Source organism: Hemitrygon akajei, chromosome 5 (assembly GCF_048418815.1).
Source record: "Hemitrygon akajei chromosome 5, sHemAka1.3, whole genome shotgun sequence".
In the NCBI taxonomy this organism is placed as follows: Eukaryota; Metazoa; Chordata; class Chondrichthyes; order Myliobatiformes; family Dasyatidae; genus Hemitrygon; species Hemitrygon akajei.
Window position 1 is genome coordinate 161,355,450 of NC_133128.1, and position 23,438 is coordinate 161,378,887.

Consider the following 23,438-nt stretch of genomic DNA (forward strand, 5'->3'; position numbering starts at 1 on the left):
CTTTGTAGACTCAGACACAAGGACAATGTCTGGTCACAGGGTGGTGGCTGCAATATGATTGGGGAACTTCAGCTACTGTTCGAGGTCCACCAACAGCTGCCAGTCCCTTGCAGAGGTCAGGATACCTGCCGATGTTCTTTTGGCGGGTATTGGCTGTTCCCCAGCTCTTACAAAGGCAATGGTCTGCTTGGAGGGTTGGGACCCCTTCGCCCACTCAACTCCTGCGCTGAAGGCTTCAACGATGGTCTTCAGGACCTGATCGTGTCTCCATCGGTACTGTCCCTCACCAAGTGCCCTTGTGCAGCTACTGAGGATGTGCTCCAGGTTTCCTCGCTTGGAGCACAGTGGGCACTCAGAATACTAGGATATCCCTTCAGAACAGATATGAGGAGAAATTCCGTTACCTAGAGGGTGGTGAATCTGTGAAATTCATTGCCCCAGGTGTGGAGGCCAAGTCATTGGGTATATTTAAAGTAGGGGTTGATAGATTCTTGATTAGTAAGCTGTCAAAGATTATGGGAAGAAGACAGAGGAATAGGTTTAAGAGAAATAGCAATTCAACCATGATGGAATGGCGGAGCAAATTCGATGAGCTGAATGGCCCAATTCTGTGCCGATGTCTTATGGTCTTACAGTACTCGATAAGAACAAGAGATTCTGCAGATGCTGAAAATGCAGCGAAACACAAATAAAATGCTGGAGGAACTCAGCAGGTCAAGCAGCATCTATGGAGAAGAATAAATGGTTGACGTTCCAGCTGAGATGCTTCATTGGGACTCCATGTTTTGACTCCAATTTTTCACTGGCTAAAAGTGAGCCGCACTAAAAGTGAAAAATATAAGTCATTATTCACACAGAAAGAGAGAGAGAGAGAGAGAGAGAGAGAGAGAGAGAGAGAGAGAGAGAGAGAGAGAGAGAGAGAGAGAGAGAGAGAGAGAGAGAGAGAGAGAGTGCTAGAGGCAGAGTTAGAGAGAGATAGAGGAGCTAGGGGTATAGATTGAGAGATAGAGAGAGAGAGAGAGAGAAAGAAAAAGTCAGGAAGTATCTGAATGAATATAGTCTATGTTTTTGCCTGTTCTTTCTTGTTGCCATTTAGCATGATTTGTTTGTTTTTTTTGTGCAGTGGGGAGAGGTTCAGGGGTTTGGTGTTCTTGCTGTTTGCACAATTTATTTTTCTGCTTAGGTGGGAGGGGTGTTGATGCTCTTGTTGTCATTTGTGTGACTTTTTTTCTCACGGGGGATTTGATGATCATGTTGCTGTTCTTTCTTGTTGCAGTTTGGCAGGATTTGTTAGTTTTTTTGCGTAGTGGGGGGTGTGTGTGTGTGTGTGTGTGTGTGTGTGTGTGTGTGTGTGTGTGTGTGTGTGTGTGTGTGTGTGTGTGTGTGTGTGTGTGTGTGTGTGTGTGTGTGTGTGTGTGTGTGTGTGTGTGTGTGTGTGTTGATATTTTTCTTTTAAGAATCTGCATGATTTTCTTTGTTTCATGGCAATCTGGAGAAGATGAATCTCAGAGTTGTACACAGCATACATACTTTGATAATAAATGAACCTTTGAACCATAGAATATACAGTTGATATTTTGGGCCAAGACCTCTCATCAGGAATGGTGTCCCAGTGAAGGGACTTAGCCTGAAATGGCGACTGTATATTCATTTCCACGGAAGCTGCCTGGCCTGCTCAGTTCCTCCAGCACATTATGTGTGTTGCTCTGGAATTCCAGCATCTGCAGAATGCACAGAATCTCTTGTGTTTATGTTAGAGAGAGTCCAAGAAAATCTCAGGGAATCTCACTCTCTGGACTTGCTGCTTTATACTTCATCACAAACAATTAACTAGTTCAACTGCTGTAATCACCTACTTAACTCTAAAATTTGGAATACAGTCATGAAAATTTACATACTTATATATTTGCAATTGTAGCACATCCAAACTAGCAGCGCTATTTTGAATTTTCAATACTGGTGTCTATTTCTTGAAGCTTCTGAATACAAACTCCTGGCACCCAAAATTTACTCCTTTTGTTACAATGTTGAAGGATGGCTCTATCAACATACAACTAACCAGAAAATTATATGATATAACAGAGCTATCATGACCTGTGCCTTAAGCGGCATGACTACACTACAACTTTAACAGTGCGCAAAATGCAGAAACAGTCATCTGCAGCAACACACACAAAATGCTGGTGAAACTCAGGCTACATCCACACTAGACCGGATAATTTTGAAAATGCCGGTTTTGCGTAAAAACGATAGGCATCCACACTATGCGTTTTTGAAAATATCTCTATCCACACTGAAACGGAGATTACGGCAAATTTCCTCCTGCTGCGCATGCGCAGGACACATCTACCGAATATAAGCTACATGCTTGGTGTTGAATCTCGCCGTAAAATTACGCATTTGTGTAGTTACAGACTAGAAAAACTTAAAACGACGGACAGCTGTTGGCCCTCGCGCAGGAGAACTTAAAACTAAAAAAAACAAATACTGGAGCGTACGGCGGCAACTGACAGGGAGTTCACGGACAGATTGACCCAGCTGACGACAAACATTGAAAAACTGACTAACTCTGTTGCATTAATAAAGCACCTTGTTAAGTGTATAGAACATGTCTTCATCAGTGTTATCTTGTATTTCCATACAATGTTACATTCGGCTGTTACACATCTATTGTCAGAGAAGTACTTGCATAAACCACCTTCATACGAGCAAGGACAGAAAACGACAAAGTGAGTACAGTATACTTATTTATTCAGTACGTTATGGGTCTAAGTATTTGGTGAGTACATTTCTAACTCTTCTGGCTTCAGTCTCATTGCCATCTGTTCTGAAATTGTTAGGTTGCATTCAAGAAAACAATGAAATAGCGCGCTGCCATCTGACAGCGTTTTCAAAAGTCTCCGGTTACCCCGTCCACACTGATCTGTCCGAGCAGCGTTTTCAAAAATACCCACCCTGGAAAGCGTTTCTGAAAAGCTCCGGTTTTGGGGGACGAAAACACCATTTTAGTGTGGACGGAGGGTAAAAACGAAGAGAAAAAGCTTCGGTTACGGATTTATCCGGCGTAGTGTGGATGTAGCCTAAGCAGGCCAGGCAGCATCTGTAGAAAAGGACAAGCAGTCGATGTTTCAGACCGAGACCCTTCAGCAGAACATTCATCTATTGTCTTCCGCTATGAATTTTCAATGGGATTGGGAATGTCCCACACCTTATTGTTGGCTTCATTAGCCACAGAGTATCAGTTGAAAGTTAAATTATGTATAGTTGTTTTTTTTTATTTCCTGAAGATTGGTTCTCATTTTAGTTAATCTGTGATTATGCTGTCCAGAATGTAATAACTCCAGAATAATCACAGACACTCCAAATGTCCGGCATCACATCTCACAGTGTCTATAAGGCAGATCAATTAGAAGTGAGATATGGAAAATTTTATTTGATCTGGAGGTTGTTGAGTCTTTGTAAATTTCTACCCAGCTGACCTCTGGGAGCCTAGTCCTTGAATTCATTGATAACAGAGTCTGGATATTACAGGAATAAAGGGATATGAGGGTAGTTCAAGAAAATGGACCAGGTAGCAGACTTCTTCTGCCCCTAATTCTTTTTTAAACTTTATTTAGAAATACAGCACGGTAAGAGACCCTTCCAGCTCAATGAGCCCATGTCATTTCAACTATATCCATGTGACCAATTAACCTTCTAACTCGTGTGTCTGTGGAATATGGGAAAAACCGGAGCACCTAGAGAGAACGCACTCTTCCATAGGTAGAGTGTAAAAACTCATTACAGGCAGCGGCGGAAACGATCCGTGGTCGTTGGAACTGTAATAGTGTTGTGCTAACTGCTGTACCGTCTAGGTGAAACAAAGTGCAAATTCTATCCTCACCTAATACAATGGTGTTCGGTGGCATTATTGAGATAAAAGGATCACAGTGTTACTCTTTGTAGCACTGCTGCTTAAAAATGAAAACAGAGCGGTCACTACCCACATTCTTTCAGTCGTACCCGTGACACTTTCACTGATCAGGCTAGTGTTAACGTCTAAGTTTAAAAAAAACACAAAACTCACTGGGTGGAAAATTTGCACTCTTCTGTGTCTGACGTACTATCAGAACATTTCCCCGAATTTTAGTGAAATTCTAATTAGTGAATCACAAATAAGTTACATGTTTGTGATGATTACCCCCCCCCCCCCAAATAATCTTACAGTAATGATGTATACCCCTGAGCAAGTTCAGAATAACTGAATAATAATCACCCAAGTACAGGCCAGCACCAAAGTATGACATGGTTTAGTGTCACCTTCTGTGTCTGTCTCACAGGATGCGATAACTTCAGTTTGGACGTGCAAGTGGAGGCATCATCCCGCAGCCGGAAGTAGGTGGGATCTTACTTAAGAAAACTTTGGAGAGCAGAGACAGAGCGAGAGAATCAGCGGCGACTTTGAGCGGTCAGAGGCAGCCCAAGACAGCGACCGTCCCGAGTACGACATGTTGCTCACCGTGCTGAGAGCCACGCTGCTCCTGCTGATCGTAGGCTGCGGCGCGATAGCAGGTAAAGAGATATAACGGCCACTGCTCAGGGTAGAACGATTTGCTTGCTTAGTTCCTGCTGCGCTTAAATTTCGCGTAGCCGATCAGTAAGAGTGGATAGCTCACCTCTTAAACGCACTCAGTCATATGTGCGGGTACCTTCCCAGGAAGGGGTTCTGCTTCTCTGCATGTGAAACTGTTTTGACTGTGCAACTCCCTGGGGCAGTTTCTAAGTGTGGCAAACGCTCACATCAATAGCAGAATTGTTACAAGCACTGGTGCACGTTCTGTGCAGCTTGAAAACAAAGATCCAATTAAAGATAACGAGAAGTGGCTTTCTGATGGCCTGACCATTAATGTGTGCATGATTTAGGCCTGCGAGGAAAGAGCAGTCACCCCAACACAGTGCCAATGTATCATTGGGTTTCCTTGGCACGTAGTAACGAGAAAACTTAGTTAATGATTACCATTCAAGGTAATTGAAAGGGCTTCGGAGCCAGTGGAATGTTATTTTGAAAAATAGTAACTGGTGATGTCAGTATTGATACTGGCAGTTTGCTCATAGCAAGTTCCAACTGACAGGAATATGGCCAAGCTCAGATAATGTAGTGACGCCTATTGATAATTACACATTGCCCAAGGCATTGTTGATAATACTCCTCGTTTTGGGACTTGCATCATGGAATCTTTAAAGCCCACTTCAAAGAGTTGACAAAGCATTATTTGAACGTCTGGTTCAATAGATAGCATCCAATTTTGTTTTGGAAGCATTTCCTTGGAGCTGTACTGGAGAATCAGCCTTAACTTGTGGTTAGTTCCCTGGAATGGGACAAACCTGAACCTCCTGACTCAGCAGTGAGAGTGCTTCCTACTGAGTCACGGTTATATTAATACAAGCATCAGCGTCAGACTTTATACTTAGAACTAAATTACAAGCACAGTTACAGCTGAATGGTTTGGACTTTAAATTCGACTGTCAATATGACCCATATTTAGCAGGCATTAGTTTAAAGAAAGTGAAGGATCTCCAAATTGAAGTAGTTTAATGACTTTAAAACTTTGTACAGCATTTTACAACTGAGGAAGTATTTCTGAGTTGGAGTTACTTTTCCATTTTAGAAAAGGGAATGTCTACAGAGTCGTTGTGGGTGGAGGTTAGGAACAGAAAGGGGTCAATAACTCTACTGGGTGTTTTTTATGGGCCACCCAATAGTAACAGGGATATTGAGGAGCAGAGTGGGAAACAGATCCTGGAAAGGTGTAATAATAACAGAGTCGTCGTGATGGGAGATTTTAATTTTCCAAATATCGATTAGTATCTCCCTAGGGCAAAGGGTGTAGATGGGGTAGAGTTTGTTAGGTGTGTTCATTAAGGTTTCTTGACACAATATGTAGATAACCCTACAAGAGGAGAGGCTGTATTTGATTTGGTATTGGGAAATGAACCTGGTCAGAGCATTTTGGAGATAGTGATCACAATTCTATCTCCTTTACAATAGCATTGGAGAGAGATAGGAACAGGCAAGTTAGAAAAGTGTTTAACTGGATAAGGGGAATTATGAGGCTATCAAGCAGGAAACTGGAGGCTTTAACTGGAAACAGAAGTTCTCAGGGAAAAGTACGGAAGAAATGTGGCAAATGTTCAGAGGATATTTGTGTGGAGTTCTGTATAGGTACGTTCCAATGAGACAGGGAAGTTATGGTAGGGTACAGGAACTGTGGTGTACAAAGGCTGTAAGAAATCTAGTCAAGAAGAAGAGAAAAGCTTACAAAAGGTTCAGAGAGCCAGGTAATGTTATAGATCTTGCAGATTATAAGGCTACTAGGAAGGAGCTTAAGAAGGAAATTAGGAGAGCCAGAAGTGGCCATGAGAAGGCCTTGGTGGGCAGAATTAAGGAAATCCCCAAGGCATTCTACAAGTATGTCAAGAGCAAGAGGATAAGATGTGAAAGAATAGGCCCAATCAAGTGTGACAGTGGGAAAGTGTGTATGGAACCGGAGGAGATAGCAGAGGTACTATAAAGTAAAGATACTTAACTTCAGTATTCACTATGGAAAAGAATCTTGATGATTGTAGTGCTGACTTGCAGTAGACTGAAAAGCTTGAGCATGTAGATATTAAGAAAGAGGATGTGCTGGAGCTTTTGGAAAGCATCAAGTTGGATAAGTCACCGGGACCGGATGAGATGTACCCCAGGTTACTGTGGGAGGTGAGGGAGGAGATTGCTAAGCCTCTGGCGATGATCTTTGCATCATCAATGGGGATGGGAGAGATTCCGGAGGATTGGAAGGTTGCGGATATTGTTCCTTTATTCAAGAAAGGGAGTAGAGATAGCCCAGGAAATTATAGACCAGTGATTCTTACCTCAGTGGTTGGTAAGTTGATGGGGGAGATCCTGAGAGGCAGGATTTATGAACATTTGGAGAGTTATAATATGATTAGGAGTAGTCAGCATGGCTTTGTCAAGGGAAGATTGTGCCTTACGAACCTGATTGAATTTTTTGAGGATGTGACTAAACACATTGATGAAGGAAGAGCAGTGGATGTAGTGTATATGGATTTCAGCAAGGCATTTGATAAGGTACCCCATGCAAGGCTTATTGAGAAAGTAAGGAGGCATGGGATCCAAGGGGACATTTCTTTGTGGATCTAGAACTGGCTTTCCCACAGAAGGCAAAGAGTGGTTATAGGTAGGTCATATTCTGCATGGATGTTGGTCACAAGTGGAGTGCCTCAGGGATCTGTTCTGGGACCCTTACTCTTCGTGATTTTTATAAATGACCTGGATGAGGAATGGAGGGATGGGTTAGTAAATTTGCTGATGACATAAAGGTTGGAGGTGTAGTGGATAGTGGGGAGGGTTGTCAGAAGTTACAGCGGGACATCGATAGGATGCAAAACTGGGCTGAGAAGAGGCAGATGGAGTTCAACCAGTTAAGTGTGAAGTGGTTCATTTTGGTTGCTCAAATAAGATGGCAGAATATAGTATTAATGGTATGACTCTTGGCAGTGTGGAGGATCAGAGGGATCTTGGGGTCTGAGTCCATGGGACACTCAAAGCAGCTGCGCAGGTTGATGCTGTGTTTAAGAAGGCGTATGGTGTATTGGCCTTCATCAATCGTGGAATTGAATTTAGACGTAATGTTTCAGCTATATAGGACCCTGGTCAGACCCCATTTGAGTACTGTGCTCATTTCTGGTCACCACACTACAGGAAGGATGTGGAAGCCATAGAAAGGGTGCAGAGGAGATTTACAATGATGTTGCCTGGATTGGGGAGCATGCATTATGAAAATAGGTTGAGTGAACTTGGCCTTTTCTCCTTGGAGCAAAGGAGGATGAGAGGTGACCTGATAGAGGAGTACAAGATGATGAGAGGCATTGATCGTGTGGATAGTCAGAGGCTTTTTCCCTGGGCTGAAATGGCTGCCACAAGAGAACACAGGTTTAAGGTGCTGGGGAGTAGGTACAGAGGAGATGTCAGAGTGGTGAGTGCGTGGAATGGGCTGCCAGCAACAGTGGTAGAGGCAGATACAATAGGGTCTTTTAAGAGACTTTTGGATAGGTACATGGAGCTTAGTAAATTAGAGGGCTTTAGGTAAGCCTAGTAATTTCTAAGGGACATGTTCAGCACAACTTTGTGGGCCGAAGGGTCTGTATTGTGTTGTATGTTTTCTGTGTTTCTGTGTAAAACTTGCTTTAATCTAAAAAAGAATTGAGCAGTGTTGTTGGCAATCTACTAATAGTAGGACAAAAAAGAAGACAATGGATTAAATCATTTTGCCCTGTGCAGTTTTTGTTTCCCTTTATATTTCATTCTAAAACTTCTGTTTTCCAACAGTTATTGAATCTGCCCATTAAATTATCCAAAAGAGCTAAGGTTTGGACAGGATATAGTTAACAACAAGAGACTGAAATACATAAATGTAACAAATATACCATCAGAACAAAACCATGAAGCAAGCCTATTTTTTACCCGGAAAAATTTAATTCTAAGTAGATAAGTGTAATGTTTGGTAATATGCAAAAGTGGACTTCTAAGTAAACAGGAGTCCTTAATTTACAAAAAGAATATGTTCCTGGAAAACATTTTGGATTTTTTAAAATAGCCTTTTACCTTTGTGTTTTTTTTTACCCTTTTTTATTATCATTGCGGGTGGTGAGTATTTGGAATGAGTTGCTGGAGGAAGTGGTAGAAACAGTAAGACACTTAAAAGGCATTTGGACGGTTAGATAGATGGGGAGGAAGCGATGTGGGCCAGAGAAGGCAAATGGAATTTGAGTTGGAATTGATTTATTATTGTATCATGCACTAAGATAGAGTGCAAAGCTTGTCTTGCAGACTGTTCATACAGATAAAGGGCATTGATCAAATGAATAGTCAGAGACATTTTCCCAAGGCCGAAATGGCTGATATAAGGGGGCAAAACTTCAAGGTGATGGAGGGTTGTATGGTGGGGGGGGGGGGGGGATGTCAGAGTCAAGTTTTTTTTTAAACACAGAGTGGTAGGTACATGGAATGCCTCCCAAGGGTGAGGTAGATACTTCATGGGCATTTAAGAAACTCTTAGGCATATGGGTGACAGAAAAATGGTGAGCGATGTAAGAGGGAATGGTTAGATTGATCTTAGAGTAGGTTAGAAGGTTAGCACATTACCTGACCCTTAAAAGGGCCTTTACTGTGCTGTAGTGTTCCACGTTCTATAAATTTTGTAAATTGAAAATTGTAATTTGCCAGGAAATGTACATTATGGACATATTGGTAAATGCATCCTTTTCATGAAGAAAGGTGTACTCGAGGGGAAATTACTTTGTAATAAAAAAGTCTTTAAAAAGAGTTAATGGTGTGTTAGTAAAACTAGTAAATATATATTTTTTTCGATCTTAACAGTTTTAAACAAAAGGTTATAGAAGAAGAATGAAACCTTAATCCAAAGCTAAATAATTGTTAACTAATCAACTGATTTATCCAAGTCTCCTGGTCTATAGCCATGGAATTCCGATTAATTTCTCTGGGGTGTTAAATTCTTTAAGAGGTCAGGCCTGTATAGAACCAGAGTGATGAAACTTTTTTGTAATACCGGGGAATTTGCCCACTAATTTGCTGATTTCAGAACAAATTTGTGGAGTATTGTTAAATTCTATGGAAGTTTTCTTTGACATGTACTCACACCCCTCTTTACATCAGCGGCACAGCTGTGGAAACTGTGAGCACAGGAGTGCACTCCCGGGAGTGCACATCTCACACAACCTCTCATGGTCCCAGACCATATCCAACAGAGCCAGGAAACCTCACCAATGTCTCCATTTACTGAGATGGTTGGAGAGAGTTGGACTATGCACATCTATAACTCACATCCTTTTACAGATGAGTGACCGAGAGCATTCTAACATGCTGCATCTCTGCATGGAAGGAAACAATACTGTGATGGACAGGAAGGCATTACAATGGGTAGTTAAAATTACCCAGTACATCACTGGCACCAGCCTACCTGCCATCAAATATGTGTATACAGAAAGGTGCCAGAAAAGGTCCAGTAACATCAGGAAGTATCACCACCCATCCTGCTTGTGGACTGTTTATCTCACTCCGGTTAGAGAGGAAGCCATGTCAGGACCAGAAGACTCAAAATCAATTACTTTCCCAAAGTAGTAAGTCTGATCAACAACTCTACCTGCCCCTTAACACTCCCCAAACACCACTACTTTATTATTTCCTGTCAGTTACCTTATGTACAAATACTCCTGTGCCTAGTGTCACATTATAGACATACAATCAATCTACGTATATAATCTATCTTATGTATTTATATTGATTGTGGTTTTTAGTTATTGTGTCCTTTATCTTATTGTGTTTTTTTTGTATATACTGCACTGGTCCAGAGTAACAATTGTTTTGTTCTCCTTTACACTTGTGTACTGGAAATGACAGAACAATCTTGAATCAAAGTTCAGAGAACATTCGTTCTCAAAGTGTGTACGCTATATACATCCTTGAAACTTGCCTTCTTACAGGCAGCCACAAAACCAAAGAACCCCAATAGAACCTATAAGAAAAAAGACAGTCAAACACCTGATGTGTGGGGCAAAAAAGAACAAATCGTGCAAACAATTTAAAAATAATCAGAAAAACACTCAGAACGATAATTCATGAAAGTAAGTCACAGCTATGAAGCATTTCATCACTGCGGCTGGTCCAGGAGCCCTTTATTAGCAGGCCACAGTCTCATCTCAGTGCAGAGACAAGTAAAGAGCACTAAGTTGAACACTGGTGTGCCGGTCACCTCTGGCCCTGAAACCCCGACCTCCTCAGTCTGGCCCTGCACTTAAATCGGCCAACCATCAGCTTGTTCCTTGCTCTCGGGCCTGGGCCCTGCTGTTTCGATTTGGCTCCAGGTCTGTTCCAGCAATGGCCAATCATCGGTTCATTCCTGACTCTCGGGCCTGGGCCCTGCCGCCTCAATTTGGCTTGTACCTGACCTCTCCAACCTGGTCTGGCACTTAAATCGGCCAAAAATGTGCTCATTCCTCACCCTCAGGCCTGGGCCCTGTTGCCTTGATTCAGACTGTACCTACCATGTCACTGCATCTATATTGCATTGTCACTCCAGTTCACCAAATCCCACAGAACACTGCAAAAATGCAGTCATACAGGCGGTTCAAAAGCACAACTTTGAAAGGAAAGTTACAGGCTATTGATTGCAGTGATTGTTGTCCAGAAAAAGAGTGATTAAAAGAGTAGTTGGTAGATTTGTTTGCTGCCAGTGAAGTGTCACTCTGTCCCGCCAGTGCCATCTTAAACCAAGATCTTGAACCTATCTGAAAACAACAGAAATTCGGTAAATGCAGAAATCCAGAGCAACGCACTGGAGGAAAAAAATGTTGGAGGAACTCAATGGTCAGGCAGAATCTATAAAAGTCAATAAACAGTCTACAGACAGACATACTTTATTGATCCCGAGGAAAATTGGGTTTTGTTACAGTCGCACCAACCAAGAATAGTGTAGAAATATAGCAATATAAAACCATAAATAATTAATAATAAGTAAATAATGCCAAGTGGAAATTAGTCCAGGACCAGCCTATTGGCTCAGGGTGTCTGACAGTCCAAGGGAGGAGTTTTAAAGTTTGATGGCCACAGGCAGGAATGACTTCCTATGACGCTCAGTGTTGCATCTCGGTGGAATGAGACTCTGGCTGAATGTACTCCTTTGCCTAACCAGTACATTATGGAGCGGATGGGAGACATTGTCCAAGATGGCATGCAACTTGGACAGCATCCTCTTTTCAGACACCACCGTCAGAGAGTCCAGTTCCACCCCCACAACATCACTGGCCTTACAAATGAGTTTGTTGATTCTGTTGGTGTCTGCTACCCTCAGCCTGCTGCCCCAGCACACAACAGAAAACATGTTAGCACTGGCCACCACAGACTCGTAGAACATCCTCAGCATTGTCCAGCAGATGTTAAAGGACCTCGGTCTCCTCAGGAAGTAGAGACGACTCTGACCCTTCTTGTAGACAGTCAGTGTCCTTTGACCAGTCCAGTTTATTGTCAATTCGTATCCCCAAGTATTTGTAATCCTCCACCACGTCCACACTGACCCCTTGGATGGAAACGGGTCACCGGTGCCTTGGCCCTCCTCAGGTCCACCACCAGCTCCTTAGTCTTTTTCACATTAAGCTGCAGATGATTCTGCTCACACCGTGTGACAAAGTTTCCCACCGTAGCCCTATACTCAGCCTCATCCCCCTTGCTGATGCATCCAACTATGGCAGAGTCATCAGGAAACTTCTGAAGATGGCAAGACTCTGTGCAGTAGTTGAAGTCCGAGGTGTAGATGGTGAACAGAAATGGAGACAGGACAGCCCCCTGTGGAGCCCCAGTGCTGCTGACCACTCTGTCTGACACACAGTGTTGCAAGCGCACGTACTGTGGTCTGCCAGTCAGGTAATCAATAATCCATGACACCAGGGAAGCATCCACCTGCATCACTGTCAGCTTCTCACCCAGCAGAGCAGGGCAAAAAACATGACCGTCACAGTGCTCGCCGGCTTGTCCAGGTGGGCGTAGACACGGTTTAGCACGGTCTATGTTTCAGGCCAAGATCCTTCATTGAATCTGAAAAGAAGTGGGGAAGATGCCAGAATGAGACGGTTGGGGGGGAGGGAGGAGGAGCTAGGTGGTAATAGATGAAGGTGGACAGGAAGGTAAAGGGCTGGAGAAGAAGGAATCTGGTAGGAGAGGAGAGTGGATCATGAGAGAAAGAGGAGGAGGGACACCATGAGGGTGGTGATAGGTACAGTAGGTGAGGAGAAGAGGTAAGAGGCAAAATAGGCAATGAAAGAAGGGGGAAGAGAAAAGAAAAAATATTGGAAGGAAAAATTGATATTCCTGCCAAATTTGGAAGTTACCAAGACAAAGAGCGTTTCTGCTGTACCCTGAGAGTGGCCATCGTCATGGCAAAAGAGGGGGCCTTGGACTGACATGTCGGAAAGGGAAAGGAATTAAAATGGTTGAGCACTGCGAAATTCTGCTTTTGGCAGACGTCTAGAAAAATAAGTAAATACTGTATTTTGGTCTTCCATTTCAGCCTGTGTACTGTACAGCTTCATATATGATTTTACAAGCACCTTGATTAATCCCTGAAGATCAAAGTAATTGTATTTCTGGTGTCAATATTGTTTCCCTGTAAAACACAAAGTCCACTTCAGAAATATTGCAATTTACAATGTTATTCTTGTACACAGGCAAGTAGAGGTCAAAGATATTTTTAAGGTACAGACTCTGATAATCTTTTTACAGATCTGTCAAAGACATCCCAGAAAATTACACATTCGGAAATGGAAAAGAAATATTCACAATCTAAAGTTGTTCTCGATTAACAAAAAATTTGTTAATTATATATGGTTCTCCTTGTTATGTAGTCCCTTGGAATTGAGAATGACTTGCTTCTGCAGTAATTTTATGGGTCTGGGGAGACTGTGAACCTAATGTGAGTTCCGTAGACACATCGAGGGCTGGGGTGAGAAGTGGTATGCTAGTTAGCCATTTGCAGCAGGCTTTCATGTGCTAATGCTTTCACTTAAAGAGGTGTTGCATTTGTTTTTCAGAGAGATTTTGAGCACTTTTGTCAGATCTTTTCTTTTGGTCAGACTGAAGGTCTCTTCCTGTAACAGATCTCTGAACAAAGCAGAAGTTTTGGAAATTTTGTCAGATGTGCAGAGTTTTACCTTGTGCAGTGGAACTCCTTGAGTGTAACTGGAGCCTTAATGCTGGAAATCTGTGGGCGAGGACAGGACACTGCTGCTTGCTCTTGGAGTGATCTTGGAGACTCTGCATTGCTGATATTTTGCCAATGCATTAAGGTGCCTGTTGTAGGTGGTCCACACCTCTGAAGTGTATAGGTAGGTAGGGATCGCTGGTGCCCTCTAAACTGCCTTTTGTGCCTGGTCTGAGCTCTTAATCTGCAAATACCCTTTCCCCTATTCAGATTAAAGTCTGTGTTGGTGAATTGAATGTGATGGAGAACTTACTTGAGAGGTGGCTCCTGGGAAATTGCGAATAGTTATCATTTATGATTGGTGGGCATTGTTATGCAGGTTGGTAGAGGTCCCTTGTCACGCAGAGATTTCATCTGCTTCAGAGAATAAACTGACTATAAACTCACTGAGAACAAATGCCACATTGCATACTTCAGCTTGTCTACGGAGTCTTGGGTTACCCTTTTTCTGGAGTGTGGTCATCGTACGTTGAACCAAGCTCCCACTAGTTCTGAAGATTGACCTCACTCCTGTGGTGTCAGTGGGGGTGAGGTTGGAAGAAAAGAATTGGGGAATTGATGCAGCTTTTGTATGGGATCCTTGAATTAGAAACTCCTTCAGTTCTGAAGGGAAAAGAAACATCCATACAGGTATCTGAAGACTGAGAATACATGACCTAAGGAGCAGATGGTGGATAGAGAGTGTGTAGTGGGCTCAGCATCTTGTTGATGGTCGCAACATGCTTGGGGTCTCCAGTGTTGTCAAGGGCGTCTTCAGTCCAAATATTCAAGGTCTTACACCACTGAGAGCCAGGAACAGATGTGCACTTATCAAGGACAAAGATGCAGCTGATGCCTTCTGGAAGGATTGTTTTAAACATCTACAGCTATGTCTGGCCTTGAGTACACTCGGCTCCTTCCCACAGTCGTCTGTTCGGTCCAACTTCACTGCCAGTCCTGATCTACAAAAAGTGGTCATACCTTAGCTGAAGAAATGACAATGTATTTGGAATAGGCTGTATCCTCATTCAGCTTGAATCACAAATCCACGATTTCACCATCTGTTTGGAGAAGGATGTAACGGGGACATTGGAGAAGCTATAATCATCTTTAAGAAGGTAGTCAAGTCTAACTGTAGTATCAATTGAGAGGTATTTCTGGTATTTGCCACAGTGAATAAACTGCCATTGTTCTCTTAACATCTCCTTTTAGTTGCTGAGGAGCAGATTGTAGTGTGCATTCTTTCCATCTAGTGACATAGTGTAAGTGTTCATAAAATGAGGGTTTTCCCTACCTTTTAACGCAGCTCTATCATAATTGCATCATCACAATTAGCTCTGTCAGCTTGCTAATTCTGTCTAGGTTTTAATTTGCTATACCAAATTTACCCCCTAAGAATATGTACAGGAAAATTGTGTACTTCACTGTAATAATTTTAACCTAAAGATGAATGTACATTACATCACTGACAACACATAAAAAAATTTTCAAAAATAAAATACTGCAGGTGCAACTAAATCTGAAACAAATGTGATAGAAATATTCAGCAGATCATGCAGTATCTCTCAGGGAGATTATTTCAGGTAGATGCCCTTTTATTGAATATCAGTAATATTTAATGGTCGGTGAATTGCTTTAGTGTGATCTAAGATTCTACAAGTGTGATATGAATGCACACACTTCTCTGCTTTAATTAGATTTTGTGTATCTGAAGCTTCTGTTAAGTAATGCAAGTACAAGAAACTTCAAGTCAATTATTCCATTGACTTCTCTGTTATTAAGCTATTTTTGAACAATATCGTATTAAGGAATAGCACATTGATTGGAATGTAAAGCCACTACCTAAAAGTCGATCTTTAGGATTTCTGAATATTGCATTTTGCGCCTTGCACTTTAGCCATTTTTGAAGTTAGGAAATTATCTAATTTTCAGCACTCAAGTTAAGTATAGGTTGGATGTTATTACTTGGTGACGAATTGGATGGAGGTGGGCGTCCCACATAATGGACTGTGTGACCTCCTGACACCCCTCTCAACCTGAAAGTTATATAATGCATTATCCCTAATCTCCTCTTTCCCTCAAAATGCAGTTAGTTTATCTCCATCCTGTGGGTAAGTAATTCTCAACCTTACTACAAATATCTATGCTCAAAGTTATCATCAAATAGTTTAACTACTTTGGGATCTGTGCAAGATGCAGCAGATTGTAACAGATGCCATTTCCCTTGAGATGGCTTTCTGAGATATTGGTGTGCTCGTGTGTGTATTACGTTGAGAAAAACTCTTAGTGGAACTTATGCAGAACATGTTATCAACACCTAGACCAGCATTTTACAGGAATCCAGAAAACTGAATCAATACACTTGTTATACCACAGGACATATGATTTCCTGAACATTCCACATTCCTCAACTTAAATTGATAGGTTCATAGTTGAATGTGTATCTGCTGGATGAATTTGTCGTTGATTGTCTCTTGCCTGATAGCACATTGTGGAGTAAGAAGAATCAGTGGTTACTGAAAGCTTGCAGTCCTTAGGAATATAGGCAATTCTGTCGTAATCAGCTTCCTGTGCTTTTCTATTTGGTTGTCACAGTTTTTAGATTTCTGAAGATAACCTAGGTTTCCAATCCAGTGGAAACACTGTGTGAATCTCCGTTCTCCTTAATGCCGAGAAAATTTCAATCAAATTACTTTGTAACATTCTCAAGCCAGCAAGTACAAGTTGGTTTGTGCAATCGCTCCAGCAATTTAAACCTTAGATCAGAATATTTCTGGTAAATGCAGCATTTGGGCAAACATATTTATGTTGACAACAGTAGCCCAGAAGAACGCTCTCTACTGTCTTCACAAAGGCACTTAGCAATGAATGAAAAGCATTGTGTTTGATTAAAGGCTGAATATCGGCAACATAGTGACACGGGTTAACACTGCTGTCTCACTGCTCTAATGACCTGGGTAAAATTGGGGGCTGCCTGTGCAGTTTGCATATTCTCTTCCCGACCGTGTGTGCTTCCTGTTGGGCGAGGATTGTGCTGGACAAGCCCCCAAATGTCTCCATGCTTCATGCTTCAACATACACTCAGTAGTTTCTCTTTAGGTACCTCCTGTACCTAATAAAATGGTCACCGAGTATGTTTCTGCTCTTCTGCTGCTGCAGCCTATCCACTTCAATGTTTGTTTGACATGTTGTTAATTCAGAGATGCATTTCTGCATTCTGCTGTTGTAACATGTGGTTATTTGAACTACTATCACCTTCCTGTCAGCTTGAACAATTCTGCCCATTCTCCTCTGAACTCTCTCATTTACGAGACACTTTTGCCCACAGAGCTGCCACTCACTGGACGATGTTTTGTTTCTCGCATTATTCTCCGTGAACTCTAGAAAATCGCAAGAGATCAGTAGTTTCTAAGAGACTCAAACCACTCCATCTGGCACCATCAATCATTCCAAGAAAATGCTTGGATCATCTTATTTCTTCCCCATTCTGATGTTTGGTCTGAACAACTGAACCTCTTGACCATGTCTGCATGCTTTTGTGCATTGAGTTGCTCCTAAATGATTGGCTGATTAGATATTTGCATTAATGCACAGATGTACCTGATAAAGTGGCCGCTGAGTGGCATATCCACAACTCAATAACCCTAACCTGCACGTCTTTGGAAAGGGGGCGGAAACTGGAGCAGTTTAGCTTGATAGCTGACTAGTGCAGTTTAATAGTTTAAAAAAAGAATTACAAGGGAATTGATAGGGAATAAGTTACAGAGTTGGGGGTAGGAATGGGACTAAGGGGATTACATCCGTGAGGGGATGTAAGCGCAGTGGGCTAAGTGCCTTTTTTCTGCGTTATAAGATCAGAATAGTCTCTCAACCAATATTTTCTTCATTAAATACGTCAGCCAGAAATTAACTTTGAATTCCTGTGGTGCTCTACCCACTGCTTTGGAGCGCAATGTTTTCTACCTTGTTTTTGAAACACTTGCGTGTAAAGCCCAGTACGATATTAAACTTTGCTGGCAGTACAGCAACGGGAAATTTTTATTCACCCATCCCTGTCATCAATTAGGTGCAGTAGGATGGTTAAGTGGTTTCCCAAATCCTTCCTGAAAGGCCTACGCCCCTTTAAAAAAAATTGCTTCTCCTCATTTTGAGTGCTGCGGAGAGTACCTCAAGATTCCTGGCCTTGTGTGGCTAGCAGCAGTTAAGGAAAGAACCCATGTTGAAACCAGAGACTGGAAAATGAGACGAGTCCAGCAAGGTCAACTTAGTAAGTGGAGGCCAAGTTTGGTATAGGAAATAAATGCAGGATTTACCAGCAATACTCCCTTCTCAAGGAATGCATTAAAAAAAAAAATTGACTGAGATAAGTTGCTCTTGTGCAACTTTGTGTCTTGTACTTGGTTGTTTCGATAATGCTGAATAGTTAGGCTAGTTTTCTGAGATTTTCCTTCCCCTCCTATACCAAAATGATTCTACCGTTACCTACCATTATGGTGAGAATTGATAGAACTGTAAACAAAAAGGCCTCGAGAAGAAAGATAAGATTTATATACAATGTGGAATCTGGAATCAGAAAGTAGAATCAGATCAACAGTATGAGAAAGACTCAGGAATAATTTCATAGAGCTAACTATCCTTGGTAGACAGTCCAAGTAGCTCCCTTTGTCTCATGATCATAAATACTACTATCCCTGTAATAAAAATAGAAAAACTGCAGCCATTTGCTTACATTGAAAGACCAAATTATTTCCACTTCAGATTTTAAGTAGATATTTATTAGTGTATAAACATGTAGGAAAGATTGTTTTTAAAACTTTTTTTGAAACTCTAGAACTGAGCTGAAGCTGGTCAGAATTGCTGTCAGTGATTTAAGATGCAGATTTCCCTCTATATACCTTTCCGTGCCTTTTGATTTTCTGCATTCCAGTAAAGCTGCTTATCGTGCTGTTTGTTGGATTCCAACAGGTTAAGGGCTAAGCTAAAAACAACAGAAACATCTTTGTTCTTGAAATGGAAATAAAATTCTGCAACTTTGGTCAACAAAGTAAACAATAAAATAAAATTAAAACAAATTACTCAAATAACAGTAAGTCTCCTGACTCGTGTGATATCAGGTCACATCTAATTTAAAATGCTCATAATGATTTAAGGTGGATTTTTAGTAGCACGTGTATTATTTTCAAAATTTACACATTTGTAAGCAGGCACAAGAAATAGAAAAAAATCAAAACAAAATGTAACCTTTAAATTTACCTTTAAATCAGAGTCCCCAACCTGGGCTCCACAGACCCTTCAGTTAATGGTAGGGGGCCATGGCATAAAAAAGGTTGGGAAGCTGTACTTTAAATGAATAAGTGATTATTTTTCTTATGTAGATTACGCGCTTCCTGAACTACCATATGGTCATGAAATATGCCTGCTAAAGGCCGAGCCTGGGCGCTGTAATGCTATGAACAGAAGATATTTCTACAACATCTTAACACAAAAATGTGAAGAGTTTGTCTACGGTGGATGTGATGGAAATGAAAACAACTTTGAAACCAAGAAGGAATGTCTGGCCAAGTGTAAAGCGAAAGGTAAGTTCACTTATCTCAATGAGGGATTCCAATTGTAAAGTAAAGCCTTGAATCCACGGTATTTCAATGATTGCCACCAACAGCATGTTAGATTGCTAAGGAGGAAAGAAAGAATTATTACTAAAATTGGGAAGAGTGAAGAAATTGCTCCTGTCTTTAGATGTTCCTACGTATGCCATACTTTTCAGTGTAATAATATGGGAGTTTGCTCATAAGCTGAGGTTGCATGTCAGGTGTACACAACCTGGAGATGGCCCATATTAACTTGCAGACAGGTATGAAAAACATCTAAAGCTGGAGACTTTATAACTTTATGCATAACATCATTATGACCCAGAGGCATTTGATTGTTCTGTAAACATTGGAGCTGTGTGACTTTCTTTCCTGGCTGATTTAGATCAGAAGCTGTGCAAAAGATGAAGTGTGCCTCTGAGTTTCTCTTGTCCTGAAGCCTACAGTCAGTTTTTTCTGTCCTACAGTTTCTACTTCATAAATTTTTTTAAATGGAAATTGGTGGCTAATTCTTTGAATTTTTCAGGGTTTTGCAATCAACGTGTAGAGTGGAAAACTTAAAACCAATGAGTTTGTTATGCACTCCCAACTGTAAGATAGATGCTCCAGCTGAAAAGCAAAATGTCTAGATTTTATGGATTACAGGAGAAAATATTTTATAGACTGTAATTAACAACAGCCAAATATTTCCTCAATATATCCATCATCAGGAAGTCTCTAATACTGTATATTCATTGGGATGCTTACAAAAAATAAATACCTGTGATCTGAGCAGAAAATAACAGAACCAATATATAAAAGATTTGCATTAACAACCAAACCACTAAAACTGGAAATGCCCAATCAAAGTTATTGATGACATATGGAAATGGATGTTCGCATTTCTTTTCAGCCATGTGCCGGACAAACTCATCCTTCTTGCAGTAAGAAGAACAATGTTGGAGGCTCATTGCGAAATAAATCACCATAACCTGATGTTTGTTCCCTTGTGTGACTAACCCATCAATCACGTCCAGTAAAGAGTTACAGCAAAGCAGTCCACCAATTCCGAACATGGCTGAAATTGAAAAACATTCATTTTTAATTCATTAGATTGAGTGATGTTGGCCTTTTCTGGCCACAAACCTCTTGGTAGTAAGTCATTTAGAATACTGATGTTTGATTGAAATTTCATTTTAAATTATGGGACCACTTAGTTTATTAACCTTCAGAGATGGTCTCCCACAGATGTCTCTCTGTCACTCATCATATAATGTTTGAAATCTGGAGCTAATCTTCCAGTGATTTTGTAAAGACTGAGGTGTATACAGTGATTTATAAATATTGCAGATAATTTCAGTTACCTTTCTTCCCGACTCTCTGAAAAGCAACAACTACAGACTTGTTTTTTGCTGATAGTTTGATTTTGCTCTGCTGACCAGCATATTGAAACAGGATAATAATGCTGGAGCTTGCAGAGAGAAGCATGTGAGTAGGTGGATCAATACAGAATCTGAAACCTGTGGAAATATGCTTTAGACCCAAAACTTCTGCATTTCATGAAATTGATTGAGCAAAACAGTTTGATTTATGGCATTGAAACTAACCTTTTCAATTGCACAACTTAAAATTTGGCACCTAAAGTCAGATAGTGGAGAGCACTCCTGTGGCCATCCCCCTCAACAATAAGTATTCCATTCAAAAGGGCAAAAAATGCAGGACTGAAGGTGTTGTATTTAAATGCACGTAGCATTCAGAATAAGGTGGATGAACTCGTGGTTGGTATAAGGCATTGGGTATCGCTGAGTCGAGGCTGAAAGGAGGCAGTGGTTAGGAGCACAGCATCAAAGGATATGCTTTGTATCAAAAGGACAGGCAGGAAGGCATAGATGGTGACGTGGCTCTATTGGCAAGAAATGAAATTACATCTTCAGAAAGTGGTTACGTAGTGTCAGGGAGCGTTGAGTCTTTGAGGATGGAGTTAAGAAATTACAAGGATAAAAAAATTCATTATGTGAATCGTATATAGGCCTCCAAATAGTAGTCAAGTTGAGAAGCTGAGATTGCAAAGGAAGCTGGAAAAGGCATGTAATAAGGGTAATGACACAGTTATAATGGGGGACTTCAATATGCAAGAGAATTGGGAAAATCTAGTTGATGTCAGATCTCAAAAGAGGAAATTTGTTTAATGCCTATGTGAACGCTTTTTAGAGCGGCTTGTGCTTGAGCCTACCTAGAGAAAGGCCATCTTAGATGAGACATTACATAATAACCCAGACATTATTAGGGAGCTTAATATAAAGGAACCTATAGAAGACAATGATCATAATATAGAACATACATAGAACATAGAACAATACAGCACAGTACAGGCCTTTCGGCCCACAATATTGTGCCGACCCTAAATCCTGTCTCCCAGATAACCCTCCACCTTAAATTCCTCCATATACCTGTCTAGTAGTTTCTTAAATTTCACTAGTGTATATGATCGAAGTCATACTGCAATTTGAGAGGGAGAGGCACAAGTCACATGCATCAGTATCACAATGGAATAAAGGGTATTACAGAGGCATGAGAGAGAAGAGCTTGCCCACGTGGATTGGAGGAGAATACCGGTGGAGATGACAACAGAGAAAAGATGGCTGAAGTTTCTGGGAATGGTTCACAAGGCCCAGGATAGATATGTCCCACGGAAGAAGTTGTTTTCAAATGCCAGGGTAGGCAACCTTGGCTGACAAAGGATGTTAAGGACTGCATAAAAGCCAAGGAAAGGGCATATAAGGTAGCAAATGTGTGTGGGAGGTTGGATGATTGAGAAGCTTTTAAAATCCAACAAAAGGCAACTTAAAAAGCTCTAAGAAGGGAAAAGGTGAAATATGAGAGCAAACTAGCCAAGAATATAAATCAGGATACTAAAAGCTTTTTCAGTTATATAAAGAGTAAAAGGGAGGTGAGAGTAAATATTGGACCACTGGAAAATGATGCTGGTGAGGTAGTAATGGGGAGACAAAGAAATGGCAGATGAACTTAGTGTGTACTTTGCTTCAATCTTCACTGTGAAAGACACTAGCAGTGTGCCAGAGGTCCGTGAGTGTCAGGGGATAGGGGTGAGGGGTGAATAGGGGGGAACAGGGAAGAGGGAATAAGGAAAAAGTGCTAGGTAAGCTGGAAGGTCTTAAGCTGGATAAGTCACCGGGACCAAATGGACTACATCCCAGAGTCCTGAGAGATGTTGCTGAAGAGATAATGGATGTATTGGTCATGATCTTCCAAGAATCATTTGATTCTGGCATGGTCCCAAAGGACTAGAAGATTGCAAATGTCACTCCACTCTTTAAAAAGGGAGGAAGGCAAAAGAAAGGAAATCATAAGCCTGTTAGTCTAACCTCAGTAGTTGGGAACATGATGGATTCTATTATTAAGGATGAGGTTTCGGGGTTCTTGGAGACTAACGATAAAGTAAGACAAAGTCTGCATGGTTTCTGTAAAGAGAAATTCTGTCTGACAAATCTGTTAGAGTTCTTTGAGGAAGTAACAAGCAGGGTGGATGGACAAAGGTGCAGTGGATGTCATTTACTTGGATTTCCAGAAGACATTTGAGGGGGTGTCACAGATGAGGCTGCTTAGCAAGGTAAAATCTGATGGCGTTACAGGAAAGATACTGGCATGGATAGAGGAATGGCTGACAGGCAGGAGGCAGCGAGTGGCAATAAAGGAGGCCTTTTCTGGTTGGCTGCCAGTGACTAGTGGTGTTCCTCAGGGGTCAGTATTGGGACAGCTACTTTTCACATTGTTAATGATTTGGATAATGGAATTGATGGCTTTGTGGCAAAGTTTGCTGATGATACAAAGATGGTGGAGGGATAGGTAGTTCTGAGGAAACAGTGCGATTTATAGCAGGACTTGGACAAATTGGAAGAATGGGCAAAAATGTGGCAGATGGATTACAGTGTTAGGAATTGTATGATAATGCAGTTTAGTAAATTAGAATCATGTTTGTTATCATGTTTAAAAGGAACAATTGTGCGGACTGTTATCTAAATGGGGAGAAGGTTCAAACATCAGAGGTGCAGAGGAA

At 41.3% G+C, this 23,438-nt stretch overlaps 1 protein-coding gene across 1 annotated transcript in view; it reads left to right on the top strand.

Annotated features, from left to right (window-relative positions):
* Window positions 1–4,415: 4,415 nt before the first annotated feature.
* LOC140728386 (carboxypeptidase inhibitor SmCI-like) overlaps window positions 4,416–23,438 on the top strand; it is a 47,542-nt gene continuing 28,519 nt past the window's right edge. The window contains exons 1-2 of the mRNA XM_073047035.1: window positions 4,416–4,551; window positions 19,169–19,369. Of these exons, the coding sequence (XP_072903136.1) occupies window positions 4,488–4,551; window positions 19,169–19,369 (265 nt within the window). The 5' untranslated portion in view covers window positions 4,416–4,487. The remainder of the gene's footprint in view (window positions 4,552–19,168; window positions 19,370–23,438) is intronic.